General features: G+C 45.8%; 1 protein-coding gene across 1 annotated transcript in view; it reads left to right on the top strand.

The window, feature by feature from the left end:
• Window positions 1–23,643, top strand: part of LRP1 (LDL receptor related protein 1) — a 111,195-nt gene that overhangs the window by 23,941 nt on the left and 63,611 nt on the right. Inside the window, exons 7-17 of the mRNA XM_051961460.1 lie at window positions 9,779–9,941; window positions 10,110–10,332; window positions 11,506–11,695; window positions 12,374–12,517; window positions 13,613–13,849; window positions 19,050–19,230; window positions 19,648–19,870; window positions 21,142–21,343; window positions 21,765–21,890; window positions 22,714–22,854; window positions 22,966–23,091. Of these exons, the coding sequence (XP_051817420.1) occupies window positions 9,779–9,941; window positions 10,110–10,332; window positions 11,506–11,695; window positions 12,374–12,517; window positions 13,613–13,849; window positions 19,050–19,230; window positions 19,648–19,870; window positions 21,142–21,343; window positions 21,765–21,890; window positions 22,714–22,854; window positions 22,966–23,091 (1,956 nt within the window). The remainder of the gene's footprint in view (window positions 1–9,778; window positions 9,942–10,109; window positions 10,333–11,505; window positions 11,696–12,373; window positions 12,518–13,612; window positions 13,850–19,049; window positions 19,231–19,647; window positions 19,871–21,141; window positions 21,344–21,764; window positions 21,891–22,713; window positions 22,855–22,965; window positions 23,092–23,643) is intronic.

The following is a 23,643-nucleotide window of genomic DNA, read 5'->3' as shown; positions in this document are numbered from 1 at the left end:
TTTATAATCCCATCTATTTTATTTTATGCATGTAAAAACATTCCAGAAAAGAGTTTCACTAGTTCCAAAGGGGCCAATGGCACCCCAAAAGTTAAGAGCCTCCATCTTACTTTGTGCAGCTGAAGAAACCAGGATTTGAAGTTGGGTTGTCAGGAATCTTTGCCAACTACTTCAGGCTGGGGACACAAGGACAGGGAGTGGAATAGGCTGATATTTCCATCTGCAAGGCCCTTTGGATTCATAAGTAGAGAGGAGAAATGGGTTGAGTTTAGGGCTTCCCACCAGAATGGCATGGGTTTGATATTATGGTGTCTCTGTGGGATAGAGATATTGCTATAAGGAACTAAGGAGGGGAAAATAATGAGTCCTTTTGCATTAGTGTTTTATGAGGCCCTTCCTTTAGGACTCTTCCCTTTCTCATGGGTTGTGTGGAGGGGAGGATGCTGGGCTGAGTTGGGGCTGGCTTGAGCAGGGCTAGTTGGTTTGTACAACTTTGAGAGAACAGGGTTTGTCTAAGAAGGAGGAGCATAAAAAGGAGGGGTCAGTGCTTGACACAAACCCTTCCTTGAAGCAATTTTGTTTTTAATTTTTTTCAAATCAACCATCTTAAAACAGAAATCAGGCCTTGGTCACCAACTGACCTGGGGTGCATCACCTTGGCCTTGCCCAGGTATAAGACAAAGATTTTGGGGTTTTGTTCATGTATTAGAGAGGGAAAAGTCCCCCTAAATCTTTCAGAGATTAAATTCCTTATTTCTACTGAGAAGAAAAAAAAGGAAGGGAGCATGCATTGCAAGGGAGAGGGTGGGAGTGAGGCCTGAGAGAAAACTTCCTTAGATAAGGATGGCTTTGCCATCTGCTTCCTTGAAGAGACCTCCATCTTGGTTAACTGATACCAAAAAGCAAGGAGACGGATAGGATGACCTTTATGGAGGGAGAAGTATCTGAAAATATGCATCTTGAATTCATTAGCTCAGGCAGCCCCAAACAGAATAGAAGCTAAAAGGAATGCTCTTGAGAAGAGGTTTCTGCTACCTCTAGGACTCAGGCCCTTCCCCAAGGCTCCATTTGTATATTAGCCCCAGAAGACACTGCTCATTTTGGGGGCCCATTGATGTGAGGGATAACCCTCCAAAGGCGATCACTGACCCGGAGGAGAAAATAACTCTAAGGTGTGAATCTTCAGGTATACCTTGGATTTGGGAAGCAGTAAAGCTATCATCTTCCAAATGGTATCACTGGGGGATTCAATCAATCCCCAAGACGTTCATTCTCCACCCCCCCCAACCTCCCACCCCAATTCCTTGGACCTCATTGAGGCGGGTCTGGACAAACTCAGCTCCCGAAGTTCCCTCCCCAGCCCTAGGGGAAGGGTGGGTACCCCCTTGAGAAGGGGGAGGTTACCCTGGCTGGGTCCTGTGCTCCTTTTCCCTGCCTCCTGAGAAACAGGAAATAGTCTTAACCAGCCCCACCTCATTTGGCAAACAGATCCTGCCTACTCATTATTTATTAGGGCCCCATTTGGGTGCAGAGTCCAGGAAAGTGGAGGAACACAGAGGTCTCAGAGATTGGGTGAAGAGGTATATGGGGGCCGTCAAACTGGATTACAAAAGTCTTCCCCAGCTCCTCTCAAAGAGGGCACATCTCCTGGTACCCCAGTCACCTGCCCCATCACCTAAACACACAGCCCGGTGCGGCCCCCAAAACGGTGGTTTGCTTCTCACTGTACAGGCTCATTATGGCCCCCGTGTCACCAAGCCCTCTCCCCCTCAATTCATCCTTCTTCTCAAGAAATTCTTCCTCTTTTTGTGACTGGACCAGGAAGCACACTCCTGTCCTTGGGAGGGGAATGACAAGGAGTACAACCCCCACTAACAACCTCCCTTTGCAACAACCGGGGGCCTGGGTAGGTAGTGACTCCTGGTTCTCTGGGGGCGTTTGTGTAGTGATGGGGCTTACATCTTCCTGCCAGAGGGAGGCAACACTTTAGAGTCTGTCTGAGATTTTACATGTTAATCACGAGAGACAGGAGTCCGGGGGATTTGCTAGCTCTGTAACTACTTCCCCTGTGCTGCCCTCCTTTCTATAAATAAGGAGATGGAGAGGGGAGCCTGCCACTGATTCTCTGCCTGCAGTGGGTCCTGATGGAAATTTTGTGGAGGAAAAGTTTAAAATAGCCCGGAGACAAGGAGTTAATGTTTTTCCCCTGCTGCCCGGGTTCCCTTGGGGGCAGGGAGTGCTGCTATTGATGGGGTCCATGCAAACACTCATGTCACCTGAGTCAAAAATCGGCCCCTGCTTTGGGCTTTGCCTTTACAGAGCTCTCCAGAGCTCTTGACAGGATGAAGCAGGGCTGCAGGAGAGAGGGCTTGGTGGGTGTGAGGGGGAGGGATTGGGGGACAGAAGGTGGGGGGAATGCCTGTAAAGAGAAGGTAAGTTTTTCTTCTCAAGTTCCAGAGAAATTGTAAAATTTCTTCCTCTTTCTTCTATTTTTGCCACTCAACCCCTTCATTCTAAGGTTTATGTCCCTTTCAAGAGGAGAACTGAAAATCTATTCCCCCAACCCATGTTAGCACATTTATCTCCCTTATTGGCTCTTTCAGGAAGTTTGGTTTTTTTTTGTTTCAACTTTTGACTGACACCAAAAATACCTCCTTCTGTCTGTGCTGGGGGGTCTCAAATTGCAGTTTTTGACTAGGAAAGACAGACTTTGTTCAATAAGATGTCGTCGAACAATGAAAGCAGGGGTTGTGAGAGCTGGAAATCACCATCTCCATCCATTCCCTGCAGAATTGCATATGTGATCAATATTTCAATCTCAGATACCCAATCTTTCATTTTAAAGTTCATAAATATTTTTAAAGCATGCAAAGCACTAGGGATGCAATGATGAAATATTCTATGTACTTTTGTAAGAGAACCCCATTTTATAAATAAGGAAAACTGAGGTCCAGAAAAGCTAAAAATGACTTGCTTTAAGTTTCCCGGTTTAAAAGTATTTGAGATGAGATTCAGACCCGAGTTTTCTAGATGCCAGGGCCAGCCCACGTCCCACACCGTGACGGCACTCAAGGCCTTCTGGAGAAGCATCCCTGCCAGGGCCTTCCACACCCAAGGAGCCTCTGGCCTTGGTTTGCGGGATCTAGGACCGGGATCGGCGATCCTCCCCCAGTACTTGCAGGCGCAGCGCTGACTCTCCACCGGCCTCTTCGGGAGGACCATTTGCAAGGGGGAGGGAACCGTTGGCAACACGATGTTAAAATCAAAGCTCAGGCCTTCCTCCCCCATTTGTCCCTGAATTTCCCGGTCAAAGCTGCTTTGCCTTGCATCTCCTCTAGGTTTAATCTTTCCTGTGGCCAGAAAATGAGCTTATACTGCAGCAGGAGGGAGTGAGGGTGGACACTGGGAGTCTGAGCCTGGACTTGGAAAGGAGAGGGGGAGGTGGGGCTGGTACTTAGCATCTCCATGGTCCTTTTGTGTGTGTGGCCAGTCCCTGGGGTTGGAGCCAGAGTCCTGGAAAGGGGCAGGGATTAGCGAAAATGACTTGGCAATTTGCAGTTTGGGGATAGTACTGGACCCAGCCATGTATGCGGTGAGGAATGAGGCCCCCTGCTGGTGGCTTGGGCTAGCGGGGTTTGGGGGGAAGGAGGGAAGAGGCCCCTCCCCATACCCCCTGCAAGATGCAGTCTGCTGGATTGTGAAATGGGTCCCCAGGTCCAGCTGGTGGGCCCCTTAACTCTTTTCCTCTCTCTCTTTCTGTCTCTGTCTCTCTGTCTCTGTCTCTCTCTGTCTCTCTATCTTTGTTTCTGTCTCTCTATCTCTTTCTCTGTCTCTTTTTGTCTCTTTGTGTGTTTTTCTCTGTCTCTCTGTTTCTCTGTCTCTGTGTTTTTCTCTGTCTCTCTCTCTCTATCTTTGTCTCTGTCTCTGTCTCTGTCTGTCTCTCTCTGTCTCTATCTTTGTCTCTGTCTCTCTCTCTCTCTGTCTCTATCTCTCTGTCTCTCTCTGTCTCTCTATCTTTGTCTCTGACTCTCTCTCTCTCTCTCTGTCTCTCTGTTTCTGTCTCTCTGTCTCTCTGTCTCTCTGTGTCTCTGTCTTTCTCTTTGTCTGTCTCTGTGTGTTTTTCTCTGTCTCTCTGTCTCTGTTTTTTTCTCTCTGTCTCTGTCTCTTTCTGTCTCTCTGTGTTTTTCTCTCTGTCTCTGTCTCTCTATCTTTCTCTCTGTCTCTCTCTGTTTCTGTCTATCTCTGTCTCTTTCTGTCTCTGTCTCTTTCTGTCTCTCTGTGTCTCTGTTTCTGTCTCTGTCTCTGTTTTTTTCTCTGTCTCTCTCTCTGTCTCTCTGTGTTTTTCTCTCTGTCTCTCTATCTTTGTCTCTGACTCTCTATCTCTCTCTCTGTCTCTCTGTTTCTGTCTATCTCTGTCTCTTTCTGTCTCTCTGTGTCTCTGTCTTTCTCTTTGTCTGTCTCTGTGTGTTTTTCTCTGTCTCTCTGTCTCTGTTTTTTTCTCTGTCTCTGTCTCTCTGTTTCTGTCTCTCTGTGTTTTTCTCTCTGTCTCTGTCTCTCTATCTTTCTCTCTGTCTCTCTCTGTGTCTTTCTCTCTCTGTTTCTGTCTCTGTCTCTTTCTGTCTCTCTGTGTCTCTGTTTCTGTCTCTTTCTCTGTGTGTTTTTCTCTCTGTCTCTGTCTCTCTGTGTTTTTCTCTCTGTCTCTCTCTCTGTTTCTGTCTCTCTGTCCCTGTCTCTCTCTCTGTCTCTGTCTTTCTCCCTCTCCATATTTTAAAATCACTATAGGAAACAGGACAAGGGTTTGGGAGGGAGGGGACTAGCCAGCGAAGTTGCCAGTCCCTACCCCGGTGCCCCTCTGCTCCCCCAGCAGACGGTGAGTGGCTCTTCCTTGAGTCCTTTCTGGCCGGGCCCCACCCCCACCCCATGGGCTCTGGCCTCCATTCCAGCTGTCTCAGGAGCCCCCAGAGAACCCCAGGGAGTGTGTTGGGGGTGCTCTGTGCCCTGGGCCTCGGTCTCTGTTTCCTGGAGTCGATGTTTTGCTTTAACTTTCCTTGTTGACTCCGAGTTTCCTACAATAACTTAGGAACTCCTGCGCTTGCTTTCTCCCTCTGGCCCAGGCAGGGCTGGCCCTGTCTCCCTGGCCTGGCTCCAGCTCCTGGCCCTGGACTCCCCGCTGTCTCCTTGAAGTTGCCTCTTTCTGCCCTGCCCCCTCCCTCCCCCCCATACTGGAGCGAGAGGGTATGATCAGAAGGCAGAATAGGAAAGCAAGCTCCCAGGCAGGATTCAGCGGATGAGGGCAGGCTGTCTGACCCTGGAGAAGTACAGGACGATGAGATATTCCCCAGGTCCGCCAGGAAGGGGAAGATACCAGACCCAATGCAAGTCCACTACAGAAAGGCCAGCGTGGAAGGAGAAGTGAGCTGAGGGGAAGTGAGCGGTGAAGGAACTGTGTCTGGGTTAGAGGCTTTGTGTGAGGAGAGCTAAGGACTCTGCCCCCCCTTCCCCCTCCATCACCCCCCCCAACCTGGCCAGCCCCATCCCTGGGCCTGTAAGCAAACCATAATCCCACAAAATCCCTTAGATTGTGCTCAGAGATCCACACAGTCCCTCTGCTTCCTTCATCCAACGCTTACCTTTCAGGGTAAAATAAAAACAAACCTCCTAGGTTGTCTTAGGCCTGCCTGAGTGACCTCTTTCTGTTTCCCTGGTCCCTGACCCCGACCCTGACCCTCCAGGGCTGAAGTGAAAGGGGATCCTAGAATCGGAAAAGCAGAAAACAGGGTCCTGCCGTCAGAGCAGCCGGACCTGGCCAGCCAGGCAGACCATGGTGGGGATCAGAGCCCATCCCACAGATACCGTGGCTGTGGCAGAGATTTGTGGCCCCCTGATCCGATCATAGAGAAACCAGTGGCTCTGCAAATAAGGAAACTGGTGCCCGAGAAGGTGAATTTCCTCCTATTCCCTTGGGGGAGAGAGCTTTCCTACACAGAATTAGTTCTCTGCCCAGGAAGGAGCCTTCTTTTTGGGGTGACATCCAGCTCCTAGAGCTGAACCCCTGCTCTGATCTGTGGGGGAGCTGTCTGTCTTGTCAAGGAAAGGAATGGGCGCTTTTTGGAAAGAAACACTCATTTAGGGAAGTTGAAGAAACTCTGGCAATCTGGAGAGGGGTGTTGGATGGTCCTCTGATGAGGAGGGAGGGAAGGGTGGTACCCAGAAATGGCAAGCACAAAAACCAAGCTTATTTTGAGTCCTGGAACTGAAAGTCCCTTACATCATCACTCCCCTGTGGCCTCTTACTCCTCAATCACCAAACTCCCTCTTCTATATTATTGGGAGCCTTCCTTAAAGGCTGTTCTACCCCTCACACTCCTTCAGGTCCTTCAGGATCTGGCAGAAGCTGGGAGACGGATGTCTCAAAGAGGCATTCCTTCCTGAAGTCAGTGTGGAGGGATGAGGGTCCTGGTGGGAAAGAAGGACATCTCTGGGCTTGGGGGTACTCGGGGCTTCTGGGCCACAGGCCATGGCCCTGCAATCACACACACGCGCCTCCCAGGCATGTATCTGTACATACATGCGCACGCATGCTGCCACTGCGAAGAGCCAAGTTTAGTCAGAAGGGAAATCCGTGGGAATTCCCCTTCCTGTGTTCCTCAGGCTCCTCTGATGGACCCAAGGAACGTAGCATTTAGAAGGAGAAATGATCATTGTGGGTGTTGATAACAAAAGGCTCTGCAGACAAATCTGCAGCTTTAATTGCACCAATGCTGAAAAGGACTTTGGGATAGGAGACCCCGACTCCAACCATTTCTGTCCTAAGTCTGCCGGAGAGGAGTGGGAGGCGCTGAATGGTGCTGAACTGGGACTCGGGAAGCCCCACGCTTGAATTTGACCCTCAGTCACATACTGTGGTGATCCTGAGCAAGTTGTTTAGATTTGGCCTCAGTTTTCTCCTCTGTAAAATGCAGTAAGAATGGCACTTTCCTCCGGGGCTGTTGTATGGGTAAGATGAGATAACATATGCAAAGTACATATAAACCTTATATCAAAAACCTTAAAGTGACATATGTACACAGAGAGTATATTAGGTTTTGGGGAAAAGGACACTCAGATGGCACTGCTCCCTAATATGACCAAATTCTGGGGCCTATCTTTATACAAAAGAGTCTATTATTAATAGATAATGCCCACCCAGCATCCATATTATCATCCCAAAGGGAAGGGATAAGAATGCCTGTCCATATTCCCCATATACCAAACGACATTTGGGTTTCAAGGACATATTTTCTCCTTTAAGCCTTCCCTTTTAACATGCACAGGCATTCTTTTTGGGGGGGGATTTACCAGAACCCCTCAGATTCTTCATTTCCCTTGGAAAAGTCTGACCTCCCAACACTCATGACCTGACTCAAGGGTATCAAGGATATTACTAAGCTAAAAGGCAGATCCCTTCAGGATTGAGATACAGGTACTCTTGGAAGAGAGGGGCAATATCTAAATAGTTAGAATTTAGGGAAAACTGGGTGATTAGGAACTCTTATCCTAGGAACTGTGAACTTGAAATTAATAGATAAATAACTTTATTTTGATATAATTGAGTTTCTTTGAAATTTTGTGTATTTTATTTTATGTGCTTAAAAACATAATTCTGAGAAGGGATTCATAAGTTTTCTCAAACTGCCGAAGTGGTCCAGGAAACACTCACAAAAAAGTTAAAAACTTCTTTCATTTGCCCATCTTAGAGACTTTGTCTTTCTCTGATCCCATGTATTTCTTCTTGGATAGAGGAGGAGGGGCTCTCTCAGAAGGATTAATTTAGGCCTGGCCTGGAGTTTGCTTTCTCTTTAGCCCGATTTCCAGCTGTTTCTGTACCTCCCCCTCCCCACTTCCACACACTCCTCCTTCCTCTACCAGCTTAAGTCCTGTGACTGTGAGTCAGTGTCAGAGCTCAGCCAAATTCCTAGGGAACCATGTTCTTTTCCCTTCTGGTCCACACCCCCAAGTTCCTTTGGGCAGGCAACCCCTCTGGGGAACAGGGGAGGGAGAGAAAAAAAAATCAAAAATGATTAACTCCTTGTAACTAGATTTAGAGATAAAGGCAGATTTCCTAAATAAGTGGGATTAGGGTCTATTTTTTAAAATGTCTGTGATATCCCTCCCCCTCTTCTCTACCCAGTGAGCCATTTTTGAAGTTGAAAAATAAAAAAGAAATAGAAGGAAAAAAATAGTTCAGCAAAAGTAACCAACCTAACCACAAAGTCTGACAGTCTTTGCAATCCAATGTTCCATTCCCAAAGTCTCAGCCTCTACAAAAGGAGAAAAGTGAATTTTTTAATGTCTTCTGTGGGGATAAGTTTATTGATGAAAATTCCACCACCACCCCCCTTTTTTTTGGTCTTTTCACTTGTACTCTTATAGTCATTGGATATGTCGTCTTCTCGGTTTTGTTGCCTCATTCCATATCATTTCATGTGTCTTTTCAGATTTCTCTGAATTCTTCATTTTCATCACTTAATATAATGAGTAATATTCCATTACATATACGTATCACATGTGTTTCGCCATTCCTCTGGGTAACTGTCCTGGCTAAGGGGAGATACTTAAATATCAAGGAGAATTGCCCATATGAATGGAAGAAAATGTGAAAATGGTCTTTGGGATTAGGCTCACAGACTTTTTAATGACCCAAGGATTTCTTCAGATGGGCTTGGGAAATAAATATAAAGGAATGCTCAGAAAGGAGAATTGGTCAATAGAAACTTGCATCATACTCTTCGTGTGTGAACTTAGATATCTGAGTCAGGCCTTTTTGCTGAAGCAATCACTCTTAAACTTTTTTTCACCTTCCATTTTTTGACAGAGTTCCCTTTTCTATGAAGACCTTTATCCCAATCTCTGTCTTCTCTTATCTCTTCTAGAAGCATGTATTTCCTTCATTTGCAGTACAGGAACCTATCTGGGTCCCATGTCTGGGTCTCATGTCTCGGGTCTCTCCCCCAACTTCCCATCCTTCTTGGTTAGTTACTTATTGATCTTTAACTACCCAGCAGCTCCAAATGCCCCTGACTTATCTCTGCCCCACAGGAAGAAATAGAATTGTATAAAGGAATTGGAAATGGAAGTATAGAGATACTGGGATAAGCTACTTGCCAGTCAACTAACATTGGTTGGGCAGCTAGGGGACGGACTACTGGAATACAGAAAGATCTGAGTTCAACACTTGCCCCCATCATTTAATAGTTTTGTGAAACCTGAGCAAACCACTTATCCTCTGTCAACCTCAATTTCCTTATCTGTAAAGTGGGCATAATACCTCAGAGGATTGTTATGAGAGTCAAATGAGGAAACATGCAAAGCAATTTGCCAACCCTGAAGGAGTCCATAAATTCTGGTTATTATTATTAGTAATTTTTATTACTTTCTTAATCGCCTAGATACTATATAAATTCCTTCGCTTTTGGAATGGGTATAAAAGCCGGTTTTCTTTTGTGGAAATAAGATTGACATAGGAAGATAACTCAGAGCATGAAGAAGTATAGGTGATAATGAGAGGATCAGTAGGATGGGAGAGGGAGAAAGAGCTCTTTGGGTTGGTATGGTCAAGGAAAACTTAATGGGAAAGGTGAGAGCAGTCAGGTCATGAAAGTCTGGTTAGGAACCAGACTGAGAGGACTCCCCTGGACCTGGAGAGGATCCTCCAGGGAAAGGTTCCTGCAGGGAAACAGAGGGGGCTACATTGCTCAGCATGGGCTCCTTCTCACCAAAACTGTTCTCGTGCACCCAGATGTGGAGCAGATGGCCATTGACTGGCTGACAGGCAACTTCTACTTTGTGGATGACATCGACGACAGAATTTTTGTGTGTAACCGGAATGGGGACACCTGTGTGACTCTGCTGGACGTAGAACTCTACAATCCGAAGGGCATTGCTCTTGACCCTGCCATGGGGTGAGACGGGTCGCTGAGTGGGCCCAAGGGATACCAGGAGGGAGAAACCCAGCCTCCCTTTACTCTGCCTTTCTCTAGCCTGCAAGGGAGCCAGAGAGTCAGGATTGGGTGGGGACTTACTAAACCTAGCGGGTAACCCCCTCCATGCCCCGTACCCCTCACCCACAGGAAGGTGTTCTTCACGGACTACGGCCAGATCCCAAAGGTGGAGCGCTGTGACATGGACGGGCAGAACCGGACCAAGCTGGTGGATAGTAAAATCGTGTTTCCTCACGGTATCACTCTGGACCTGGTCAGCCGGCTGGTGTACTGGGCTGACGCCTACCTGGACTACATCGAAGTGGTGGATTATGAGGGCAAGGGTCGGCAGACCATCATCCAAGGCATCCTGGTGAGAATGGGCAAATGGAGAGGATCTCTAAAAATTTTCTCAGGTCAGAATTATCCCGGGCCGTGCTCCTCAGGAAAAGAGAGATCACTAGCCTGGAGCATTCTGGCTGGGTGCCTGTACCTCCCATCTTAATTGGGAAGGGGAGGCCTGCCATCCCACAGCACACTGGTGGGAAGCAAGGAGCAATCCCCATCTCATGTGTCCTGGCTGAGGAGCAGGGATCACCATCTCCGGGTGTCCTGAAAAGGAGAGAATTGCTAGAGTAAAGAAGCTAGGATAGAGATTCTTAATTTTTTGTGAGTCCTAGTTATCTTTGGCAGTCTGGTGAAACCGATGGGCCCTTTCTCAGAGTCATGTTTCTAAATTCATAAATAAAATGCATAGGGTCAAAAATGAAACCAATTAAACTGAAATACAGCATCTTAAAGTATAAATTAAAATATATTTTGTATATTTTGTTATATATTATATTATTTATTTTACTATTAATTTATATTGGTTACACATTTTAAATTAATAAAATATATAAGAGCATGTGATATTATATATAATAAAATATGTAAAATAACAAAATATAATTTTTAAAAAATGCAATTAAACAACAAATTTATAAGCCCTAGGTTAAGAATCTTTGGACCAGAGGGCAATATGAGAGACCCTGGGTGTAGCCCCCCTTCTGATAATAATATTACTGTATATTTAAAGTGGTATGACATAGTGGATAGAACATTAAAGGTAGGAAGAACTGGTTTCAAATTCTCTCTCTAATATATATCGGTTGTATGACTCTGGCCTGGATGGCTAAGAAAATAAATACAGGGAAAAGGTAAATATGGAGGAAATATGGACCTGCATTGGCAGAGAGAATTTCACCTGGAAGTTCCCTATACTAATAAAATCACAGGTCCAGTGCTCATCTCTATCCCTTTCTCAGCTTATTTGATCTTCACAATAATCCTGTGGAACAAGCGAGACAATATTTTACAATTGAGGAAATTGAAATACAGATAGGTCACATGGGTTTCACAAGGTCCTGGGATTAGGGAATGGTATTTGGGGTATCTGGCTCTAGCTGGGTGGAAGGTGGGAAGGGGAGGGGGAAGGATAAGGATTCGATATCCGCATTCCTTCCATTTCACATCAATCTCTTCCCTTCCTATGGCTCCCTACCAGATCGAGCACCTGTACGGCCTGACCGTGTTCGAGAACTATCTCTATGCCACCAACTCAGACAATGCTAACTCACAGCAGAAAACTAGTGTCATCCGAGTGAACCGGTTCAACAGCACAGAATACCAGGTGGTCACTCGGGTGGACAAGGGGGGAGCCCTCCATATTTATCACCAACGGCGCCAGCCCCGAGGTAAGAGAGACCTTCAGCTTCCAAAACACCTTTTGTTTTCTAGGATCACTGGTCCCCCGGGTAGCCTCCTGGGGATCCCCTGCCTCCACCAACCCACTTATCGATAATAACAGTAATGACGACTTACATTTATGATACCTGGAGATTACATATCACTTTCCTTACAAATGGAATAGACAATGCAAGTAACGCTGAACCCATTTTGTAGAGGAGGAAATCTGAGGCTAAAAAAAAGATTAAAGTTTTTAATAAGTTAAATGTCAGAGGAGCTGGATGATACAAAGGATAAGAGCACCAGCTCTGGAGTCAAGAAGACCTTCCTTCGTTCAAATGCAGCCTCAGACACTATGACCCTAGGCAAGTCACTTATTCCAATTGTTTCTGAAAAAAACAAAACCAAATAAAAAGTGAAGCATCTTTTTCCGAGGTTACCAGCTAGTAAGTGACTGCACTGGGGTCCAAAGCAGCTCCCTGGGCAGAGCCATTCCTTCTCTGTCCCCAGAAAGCACCAGCTCAAGGTTAAATAAGGGAGACTCGGGGCTTCTCATTCCCTTAGAGGGGCAATGAGGGACTAGCTAAGAACGGAGGTTTGTGGAGGACTAACTTTCTCCAGTCTGGGGTCAGGGCCACGGAGGGCCGGCAGTGTCCCCCTGACCTTTTCTCTCCTTCCCCCCTCAGTGAGGAGCCACGCCTGTGAGAATGACCAGTATGGAAAGCCGGGAGGCTGCTCAGATATCTGCCTTCTGGCCAACAGTCACAAAGCCCGGACCTGCCGCTGTCGTTCAGGCTTCAGTCTGGGCAGTGATGGGAAATCCTGCAAAAGTGAGTGACGGCACTCCCCCCCACATCATGCACATACCCGTGACCTTTGGGATGGCCTTGCTGAGCCAACCTTTTTCCCCCTTTTTTAAAAAATCCTTGTTACAAGGGATGGCTCAGTGGGAGGGGAGGGGTATTTTTGGAAAAGAAGGCAGTGTGGAGCAAAATTGCAATAGGAATAAGATGCTGAAAGAGACCAGCAGGACAGGGGAAAACGCAGGGCTGAAAGGAAGGCCATGAGGCACGCTTTGCCTGTCTGCCCCAGGTCTGGGTTTGCAGTGTGTTTGTGTAGGCGTCAAGATATGGACTCTGCCCATCTGTTCTGGGTCCCTGCTGCTCTGGTCCAGCTCCCCAGCAGGAAGAGAGAAGAAAGGTTGGGTTGGCTTGTCACCTGTTCATTTGAGATCAGAGATTTTTGTACATTTGAACTGTGGCCACTTCTGCCCATTTTCTCCATATATGCTGTGCCCCATACCACTCCCCACCACCCATTTTAACTCTTTCCTTTCCCTAAGGCCAGTGATAAATTTCTCTTTCTCTCTCTCTGTCTCCCTGTTTCTCTCTCTCTCTCTCTCTGTCTCTCTCTCTCTCCATTTCTCTCACTCTCTCTCTTTCTCTTTCTTTCTCTCTGTCTCTTTCTGTCTCTGTCTCTTTCTCTCTCTCTGCCTCTTGCCCCCCCATCCCCCTTTGTCTCTGTCTCTGTCTGTCTGTCTCTCTCTCTCTCTCCATCTCTCTGTCTCTCTGTCTCTCTTTGTCTCTGTCTCTGTCTCTTTCTCTCTCTCTGCCTCTTCCCCCCCCTCCATCCCCCTTTATCTCTGTCTCTGTCTTGTATCCTGAGAATGGTAGGACCTTGGTGGGAAGAAGGAAGAAGAAGAAAAGGAAAAGTACAAGATGTTGGTTCAGGGTACCCAAATGAGGGACACATGTGTTGCCTTATAACCTCATACTCTTTCCTTCCGTCCCTCCTCCTCAGGGCATCCTAGGACCTACAGCCCCTTCCTTCTCTTTCATCTCCACAGGTCCCATGCTCAGGCTGCCATCCCTGATGCAGGATGGTGGCTGAGGATTTCTTATTACTTATTCTTCCTTCCTCTGCAGAACCAGAGCACGAGCTGTTCCTGGTGTACGGAAAGGGCCGGCCAGGTATCATCCGAGGCATGGACATGGGGGCCAAGGTCCCAGATGAGCACATGATCCCCATAGAAAACCTCATGAACCCGCGAGCACTGGATTTCCACGCAGAGACGGGCTTCATCTATTTTGCTGACACCACCAGCTACCTCATCGGTCGTCAGAAGATCGATGGCACTGAGCGGGAGACCATTCTCAAGGATGGTAAGGGACTCTAAAGGGAGAGGCACAGGCAGCACATGTTGAGGAATAAGAACCCTGGTGTTTTGGTTTTTTTCTTAGAGATTTTTCTGCACCAGAGTCATCCTCTGACTGGATGATAGAAAACTTGGAGATTTGGGGGAAAGAGAAAAAAAATGAAATTTTGTCTGGGGGTGAATTGAGGGTAGAGAGGTTGGGGAAACGATAACCTCCCTTAGTGAGAAGCGTAGAGCTAGGGCAATGGATGCTCGTGCAGATGGGACATGAGTCCTATAATCCCCTGGGAGCATCCCAGACCTTTTTCTCCTTGGCTCACCAGAGAGGTGGCCCTGAGCTCTTAGGCTTCACAGCATCAGCCTAATTGTGTCTGGGGATCACTCACATTAGCATTGGGGTGAGGGGAGAAAAGAGTGGGAGAGGGGAGATGGGAAGGGACAGAGCACTTATGTGTTCCTGTGAGATGATGGACTTCCTGCCAGAATGAGTGTAGGTAGACCTCACTTTATGTTGGGGCAAGTACAAAAGTGAGTCATGCTTTTGTAATTTGAATCCCATTTCCTCCATGACTTCTATTCCCAGTTTATTGGCTTGATGCCTACAGTTCTGATTGTTCTCCAGGGGTGACTGGGTTCCTGAGCTCGGAACTTTACATCCCCTTACATTCTTATATTTCACTCCAGTCCATCGGGGATTCCCCCTCAGTGATCCAGAAACAAATGGGGAGATTGGATGAATTGGGATTCCCCTATCTGTAATGATGCAATTAATCACCAAGCATTTGTTAAAGGTTGACTATAAGCCAGACACTCTGCTCTGTGTTGGAGATAAGAAAGAAAATGTAAGAGCAGTTACTACCCTCAAGGAACATGCATTCTAATGAGAGAAACCTCACGTCTTTAAATAGGTAGGCAGTAGCTACTAAGAGAACTGACCGGAAGGAGGGGGAAGGAATTAACAGATGAATAGAATGACAAAGGCCTCCTGAATTAGGGGACTTGGGAGCCTTGGGACCCTGAAGTAAAGGAGAAAAGCACCCCCAGCCCAGAGACAGAAGAATTATCATGTGTAAGGAGCAGCAATTAGGCCAGCCAGATCTGGGTGAAGGGGAGTAAAATGTGAAAGATAGGATGGGGCTAGGGGATGAGCTGGAAATGACTGAAGAGTTTATATTTGAAGCCAGAAGTTGGAGTTTATTTAGTAGAGGTTTAAGAAAATTTTAAGAAAATTGTTTTGGCAGCTGTTCAGATGGATTAGATTAGAGAGACTTGATGCAGGGAGACTCATTGGAAGGCTGTTACAAAAGCCTAAGCAAGAGGTGATGGGGAACTAAACCAATATAATTGCTGTTTGAATGGAGAGAAGGGGTGTGTGTGTGTGTGTGTGTGTGTGTGTGTGTGTGTATGTGTGTACATATATACACACACCTGCATTGCATAAATACCCATACATATATAAGTATACATAAATATATATATGAAAGATGATGTGAAGATAAAAGAACTGTTTGAATGAGAGGAGAGGTGTGTGTGTATATACACACACATATATACACACATATGCACTGTGTCAATATACATACATATATGTATATATGAAAGATGTGAAAGTGAAAAGAACAAGACTGAGCCACTGAATTGGCTTGTGGAGTGAGCAAGGGCATTGAGGACGACACCTGAGTGGTTTAGACAGGGAAATTGGCAAAAGGTGTAAATTTGGGAAAAGATAAAAAGTTTTATTCAGAACCTGTTGAGTTCCAGATGAGATGCAATTTGAAATATTCAATAGGCAATTGGTGGTGTTAACCAAAGCTCCAGGGAGGGACTAGGTCTGACGAGAGATGATGGGTTTATCAAATGAGATAAGGCAGTGGTTGCTATTGTTATTATTATTTGTGCTTCTTGATGAGTTAGACATGGACGTGTAGATTTAAGTGGGGGAAGGGGAAAGCCTCACTTTCTCCAACAGGGTCCAGAGGCAAGATAGAGATCCAGATGACTGGAGCTGGTTTTAGATGCAATGGGATGTGAAGAAAAGGTGAGTTGGCTGAATGAGATAAGGCAGAGACAAAAGAGAATAGGTCCCAGGCAGAGCCTTAGGCATAATTACTGTTAATGAGTGTGACATAGATAAAGATCTTACAAGAATAGCTAAAAGGGAGATATTCTCTGATGGGCAGGGGGTAAGGGGAAGAAGCAAGGAGAGAGTATTATCAAGAAAATCTAGAGAGAAAGGGGTTTTGCCGGGAAGAAAGTGACCAGTCATGTCTTGAGCCACTAGGGGAGTCCACGGTGGAGACTGAGGAAAAAAATAATTAAATGTGTAAATTAAGAGCTCTTTCGTAACTTTGGAGGGAGTGGTTCATTTGGATAATAAGGTCAGAAGCCTTTTGGAAAAGGGTTTAGAATCCAGTGAGGAAATAGAGGCATACAGTATAAGTGGCTTTTTCAAGCTGTTTAACAGAGGAGAGGAAAGACATAGGATGATAACGATTGGAGATAATAAGATCTGTTGAAGCTAGGCGTTAAGAATGGAGGAGACATGGACAGCCAGGAAGGAACTAGTAGATAGAGAGTGATTAAAGATTAGGGAAATAAAAAGTATGATGGATACTAGAGAAATCTGCCAGAGACAGTGGAAGGCAATGGGATCAAGGGTATACATGGAAGGGTCGGGCTTTTTATGAAGGGCTACATCTTTATTAGACTAGAATGAAGTTGAGGACAGTTGGGGAGGATATCAAAGAGATTAGGATGAGAAGTGGGGAAAAGGAAGTGACTGGCATGTGGTTTTAAACTTTTTGGTTGCATATGGGATATATAGGAGTGGGTAAAAGGGGAAGGAGCACTTTGAGAAACAGCCTCAGTAGTAAATGAGATGGAGAACTAATTAGGCAAGAGTAGAAATACTTCCTTGCTACAGTTTGGGCTCTGTTGAGATTAGTTAACATAAATTTGTATTGGACTTGGTCAGCATGATTTGTGACTTCCTCTAGCTCTATTCACCAGCATGTGAGTAGGAGTAAAGGAGGAAGATGGTCAGGATGATACCAGTTTGGCAATTATATGGTCATCAGTAGGTCAAAAGAGAAAGATTTGAAAGTAGAGCATAATATAGAATAAAAATGGTTCAGTGGTAGAAAATGGAAAGAGAGGAGCATCCAGGGATGATGGACTAGAAAAATCTATCTGAGGAGTAAAAGAATTGGAAATGACAATAAGAGGGGAAAAAAAACAAAGGATTTTAAGGTAAAGGGAGAGATGGAATGATAAAAATTAAAATTATACAAAGAATGTTTGGAATTCAAGAACATTGAATTAAAAAGGTTGTGGTTAGGACCATCCTTGTTTACAGCTGAGTGGAGTAAAGATTAGGTCATGACAGTCGACTAAGTGGTTTGAAGAACTAGGAGATCAGAGTATCTGAAGAAACTTCAGTATGTAAATTGAAATCTCCTAGTATAGAGGCAGAAATTAAGGTGGAGAGGAAAACTTTGACCCAGTCATTAAGCTCATTAAGGAAGGACAATTAATCTTGAGGATTGGTAAATAATGACCACCAGGATCTGGATTGTTCAGATAGCCTGAACTTCAAAGGAGAGGTTCTTGAATGTTGGCAGTAGGAGAGTGTGAATGTGGTCATGGGAAGCAAGGAATGAATACTGATTCCCCACTGAAAACAGTGAATCAAGGGGTATGAGAGACAATACAATCCGTATTGGAAAAGGTACCCAGAGTTTCAGGAGAGTTTCAGTGCTAGGCTTCAGTGAGCACTAGAATGAAAGAACAAGAGAAGAGGTTTAAGATGAGAGGGAAATGGTTTATTATAGAATAAGTATTCCAAAGGGCACAGTGGGAGGGGTAGATAGATCTGGAGTGGGACATTGAGCATTATGGTTGAGATTAATGAGTTTGAGGGAATGAACAACTGGGGTTCATTTATCAAGAGTTCAGTATTCTGAGATAGGGAGAGTATGGGAATATGCTAACTAATAGAGAATTCAGCCTAGGTAAAATACTAGTAGATGGGAAAGGACTTATTAAGAAAGGTAGATGATTAAAAGGATCAAAGTTGTCCCTCAATTTCTTGACCAGGCAAGTTCCTCAACAGGTTGTGTGCTGTGAGACTTCATGAAGTCTGTCTTAGAGCAGGCACAAACAGAAAGAAGTATGTTCTGGGAACTCAAGGAGCACAGTCAGGAGACAGGAGGTAGCATGTTCTAGGGTGTGGTATATACCAATCTGAGGAGTATACTGATTATAATTTACTACTAGATCACAAAAACTTCCTGTAATTTTTGAAGCTACTCTCTGACAAATACAGTCCAATGCTGCCTTATCTGAATCATGACATCTGAGTTGATTTCCATCTTCCTGGGCCTAAAGAAGATGAATGATATGAAAACTAAGATTTCTGTATTGGGGAGAAATAGGTGGAAGTTGCAAAGGGATTGATTTGGGCTTGATATAAGAAAACACTCCCCCACAATTAGTTCTCATTGTCTCAAAGAAGAAAGGGTTGCCGTGGGAAGTGGGTTTTTTGCTCACTGGAGATTTTGAAGTGATGTTGAATGGTCACTTGTTGGAAGTGTTGTGGTGAAGATTCTTGAACAGGGATAAGTTAGATTGGATGGCCTCTGAGCTATTCAAATCTAAAATTCTGTGGTGCTAGTTAAAAGAGATGAGATGAATGTTTTCGTTGAAGGAAAATAATCATTTTCCCATTTATTCATAGCGTACCTTCAAATTTTTATATGTTGTTCCTTGGAGATAGCTGCACATGCATATATTTATTTGACCACCCCTGTCAGTTAAAAGTTCAAGCACTCCACATTCATTAACTTGAGACACAAGCAGCATCCACCATGTCTATTGGCTGCCATATACAATATCATGAGAACATGCTCTTTGACATAGATGCATATAAACACCTGAAATAACCGTCTACTTTTTTTTTTTTAACCACATACCACCCTGCCCATCCCCAACAAGAAAAAGGAAGCCCTGGCCTAGGAGTCAGAAGATCTGGGCCTCAGTTTTACTATTTGCAAAATGAGAACGTTACACTAGACTATCTTTAAACTCTTGGCGGGTACAGTGAGTGCTTGTCTTAGAGGGCTAGAACAGGCTGAATGGCAATGGGAAAGATGAAATCATATTGTTGGTTAAAGGTTCCTGCCCTGCTTCTTATGCTTATCCCACCCTAGGTATTCATAATGTGGAAGGTGTAGCTGTGGATTGGATGGGAGACAATCTGTACTGGACTGATGATGGGCCCAAGAAGACTATTAGTGTGGCGAGGCTGGAAAAGGCAGCCCAGACCCGTAAGACGCTAATTGAGGGCAAGATGACTCATCCCAGGGCCATTGTGGTAGACCCACTGAATGGGTAAGTTCCCAGGGGTTCATGAATTTGCGGAAAACGGAGGCCAGAACAAAACCCAAAGTACATGTAGCAGGGGAACACCTAGCAAGAATGGGATGGAGAACAGGAGTGGGGAAGGAGATAAAGGAACCAGGAAATTCAGACAGAGCACCTACCAGCTGAGGCAGAATACCAGAACAAAGACTGAAGGCGGGGAAGAATCCATATGGAGGGGTATAATATGTAAGACTTATTCCAGAAAGAAGAAAAGAGTCCATCTTACGATGGTCAGTAAAGTTTTAGGGGGAAATAATCTGAAGAAGCAGGAGAGTCCTTAACTATATGAGCCAGAGGCCAAAATATTCCATTCAATATAGCATAGGATGATTTTAGGGTATCGAGTGATGGAAACAAAAGGCTTTGGTTCTTCTTTGCCTACAGGTGGATGTATTGGACGGACTGGGAGGAAGACCCCAAAGATAGCCGCCGGGGACGACTGGAGCGAGCCTGGATGGATGGCTCCCACCGGGATATCTTTGTGACATCCAAAACGGTGCTATGGCCCAATGGCCTGAGCCTGGACATCCCTGCTGGGCGCCTTTACTGGGTAGATGCCTTCTACGACCGAATTGAGACTGTACTACTCAATGGCACTGACCGAAAGGTGGGGCTATCTGTGTGCATGTGTCTTTATGTTGATATGTGTCTGTGCCCATGGCTGGCCTAGGACTTACAGCATAAGGAGACTGACATTCTAGCTTCCATCCCAGTTCGTTGGGGGAAGAAGGGTATCACAGAAGGATGGTGTCTTTCAGCCAGTTTTAGGGTTGATTTTTTTTTTTTTTTTTTGGCTTAGATACCAGTGAGGAAACTACCAGTGTGGAAACTCCCTCCATTGATATAGTGCTCATCTACATCTGCATTTAGGGATGAGATATGGCCCTGTCTTGGAGGGAAAATTGCCCCATTCTGATGGGGAAGACAGGACCCACTTCAAAGACATAGATAGAGAAAATTAAACACAAAGAGGGTTCAAGATAGAATACGTTACCCACCTCCCAACCCTTTCTTCTTTGGCTCTAGGTGTATAATGAAACATATAAATTTTGGATGTAGTTGATGACTGTTTTGCTTTATTATCCACAAGGGTTTTGTGAGGGAGCTTGGTAGGGGAAGAAGGGAAGAGATAAGGCTAGGATTGGTTGGGGATGTGGATGGGGAAGAATGGAGTATGGCAATAGTGGAAGCAGTACCTCCAGATAGGCCATGAAGGGCAGCTAGCTAACCCAGGGGATGGAACACTGGGCCTGGTATCAGGGGACCTCTCTGGGCTCAGACATGGTAGCTGTGTACAAGTCACATAAGTCTGGGAGGCAGCTAGGTGACTCAGTGGATAGAGGGATGGGCTAAGCATCAGGAAAACCCGAGTTAAAAGCTGGCACTTACTAGCCGTGTGACTTTGGGCAAGTTATTTAACTCTTGTTTGCCTTAAATTACTGAAGAAGAAAACAGCAAACTCCTCTAGTATCTTTGCCAAGAAAACCTCATGAACAATCTGGTCCATGAGGTCACGAAGAATTGGACGTGACTGAATGAATAAACAACAACAAGGCTGTAAATCAGGGCTCTCCTTCTTCCTGGAATTTCCCCCTGTACTGAGTAGTTCAGGGACTACGTTATCTATGCTTGCCTTTCCTGGCAACCCAGAAGAGTGTTCTGGAGCTTATTTAACTCTAATCCATATGGAGCCTGCTTAAGACCCCTTTCTCCATATTTATGACACCTCCCAGACTAGGTTCCCCACTCCTGACTCATTGACATCTTTCAGTCTGAGGGGCCCGTGTGTCTCCCAGCTTCTCCGTAATGACCCTTCTGCCCCCTCATTGTGCCTCCCCCCAAGACCCCTCAATCCTTACTGCTCCCCTCCCTCTCCAGATCGTGTATGAGGGCCCCGAGCTGAATCATGCCTTTGGCCTGTGTCACCACGGCTCCTACCTCTTCTGGACTGAGTATCGAAGCGGCAGCGTGTACCGCTTAGAGCGGGGACCACCAGGCACGACCCCCACCGTGACTCTGCTTCGCAGCGAGAGGCCCCCTATCTTTGAGATCCGCATGTATGATGCCCAGCAGCAGCAAGGTACTCAGGGCTCAGGTCTAGGGGACACCTTTGGTTGCCCTTTCTTTCTCATAGATAGCAGCCACAGGAAATAAAGCATGGGGGGGGGGAGCTTTTTGGCAGAAAGGGCCATCCATCGTGCTCCTTTGTCTTTATTTCTTCCAATATGGTAGATTGGGAGAAGAAGAAATTCCTGTTCCACTAAATCTGATTACTTCTCCTACTCATCATCTCTCCTATTTTTATTTCTCATCAACTCCTGGATAAACGGTCTCTTTTTCCTCCATTTCTCTTTCTTCAATCCATCTTCTATGTGCCTCTCTTCTTTGGCCCCCTCTGACTTTGCTTCATCCTGGTCCACTTCATCTCCCCGTACCCCTCTCCTGGTCCTCTCTCTGTTCATCTCCCTGCCCCATTCCCTGACTTGATCCATTCCTTGCAGTGGGTACCAATAAGTGCCGTGTAAACAACGGGGGCTGCAGCAGCCTCTGCCTGGCCACTCCTGGTAGTCGACAGTGTGCGTGTGCAGAAGACCAGGTGCTGGATGCTGATGGCGTCACCTGTCTTGGTATGAGGGGACCTGGAAATGTGGGTTAGCCTGGGCTGTTGGGAGTCCTTTGTCCCGGCATTGGGTGGGAATGGCCTCGACCCAGAATGGTGATGGTGAAGGAGAACTTGGTATTGAGGAACCCAGAAGTGAGAAATGAGACAAGACAATAACTTTTTTTTGTTGTTTTTTATTGAAGCTTTTTATTTTCAAAACATATGCGGGGATAATTTTTTTTACCACTGATCTTTGCAAAAACTTGTGTTCCAATTTCCCCTTCCTCCCCTGCATGGGAAGTAATCCAATATATGTTAAACATGGTAAAAAAAAAAAATATGTAAATCCAAAGGAGGCATACATATTTATACAATTGTCTTGTTGCACAAGAAAAATCAGATCAAAAAGGAAAAAACGAGAAAGAAAATAAAATTCAAGCAAACAACAACAAAAAGTGTGAATGCTATGTTGTGATCCACACTCAGTTCCCACAGATCTCTCTCTGGGTGCAGACAGCTCTCATCATCATAAGATCATTGGAATTGGTCTGACAGCGATAACTTTGAAAGAACCAGGGAGGCTTGAAAAATTTAGGGAGAAGATGGGACGAGAACCACAAGGGAGGAGAATTTGAACCACAAAAGGCTAAGAAAGAAGTTTAAGGGTTTGAAGAGGGTCTTGTGGTTAATTCTCCCTAATGGATAGGAGAGAGTTCTGATGAGTTTCTTGCTTGGGAAAAGTCTGTGAGTTGATGAGGTTTATTCTCTCATCTCTCTAGTAATAAAGTCGCTCTGTGTCTCTCTAACAATCTGTCACTCTCCCATTTCATCCCATTGGGGAACTGCAGCAAATCCGTCCTACGTGCCCCCACCCCAGTGCCAGCCCGGTGAGTTCGCATGCGCCAACAGCCGGTGCATTCAGGAGCGGTGGAAGTGTGATGGGGACAACGACTGTCTGGACAACAGTGACGAGGCCCCTGCCCTGTGCCGTAAGTGACCCCGTCTCCTCTTCCTTCCCCTAAGCCTCGTCTCTATGTTCATGCCGTGAAGAAGCTGGAGGCTTCTCTTAGCGTCCTCACTCCCAATTTCCCCCTCTTTAGACCAGCATACATGCCCGTCTGACCGCTTCAAGTGTGAGAACAATCGTTGTATCCCCAACCGCTGGCTGTGCGATGGGGACAACGACTGTGGGAACAGCGAGGACGAATCGAACTCCACCTGCTCAGGTGTGCTGTTGCCCTCTGGGATCTGGGGGAAGGAGAGGAGCTACGTATGAGAGTATCAGGGGCACACACTGGTGCCCTGTGAGAGTGGGAGGAATTGAAGACAGAGAAAAAAAATGACCCAAGGAAGATAAATAGTCGGGAGAAAAGCTGAGATTTGGGCTGATGGAAGCGGCTGCGGGGATGTTTCTGAAGGATCTGGAGCCATTCTGTATCCTTGGGAGGCAGTACAAGGCTAGAACTTAGCATGGACTGCCCCCCCCACCTCTCCCACCAAGTAGCAAAAGATTTAAAAGAGTGCCTAAGGAGGGGAGAGGGCTTGGGGCCTGAACAGAGAATGAGATAAAATAGTCTTGGGGGCAGGGGGGAGACGATAATCAGTCTCCTTCCTGAACGTTCCGTTCTTTAGCTTTATAAGCTTTGTGGAAAAAACCAGCTATGAAAGCAGAGGATGTGGGTTAAAATGCCAACTGAGAACCTATTGCTTGTATGACCTGGGGAAAATTATTTAATGTTCCTATTCCTCAGTAGCCTCAATAAAGGGATTGTACCAGA

Source organism: Antechinus flavipes, chromosome 5, assembly GCF_016432865.1.
Source record: "Antechinus flavipes isolate AdamAnt ecotype Samford, QLD, Australia chromosome 5, AdamAnt_v2, whole genome shotgun sequence".
Classification (NCBI taxonomy): domain Eukaryota; kingdom Metazoa; phylum Chordata; class Mammalia; order Dasyuromorphia; family Dasyuridae; genus Antechinus; species Antechinus flavipes.
This window is presented reverse-complemented; position numbering and strand designations above follow the sequence as displayed.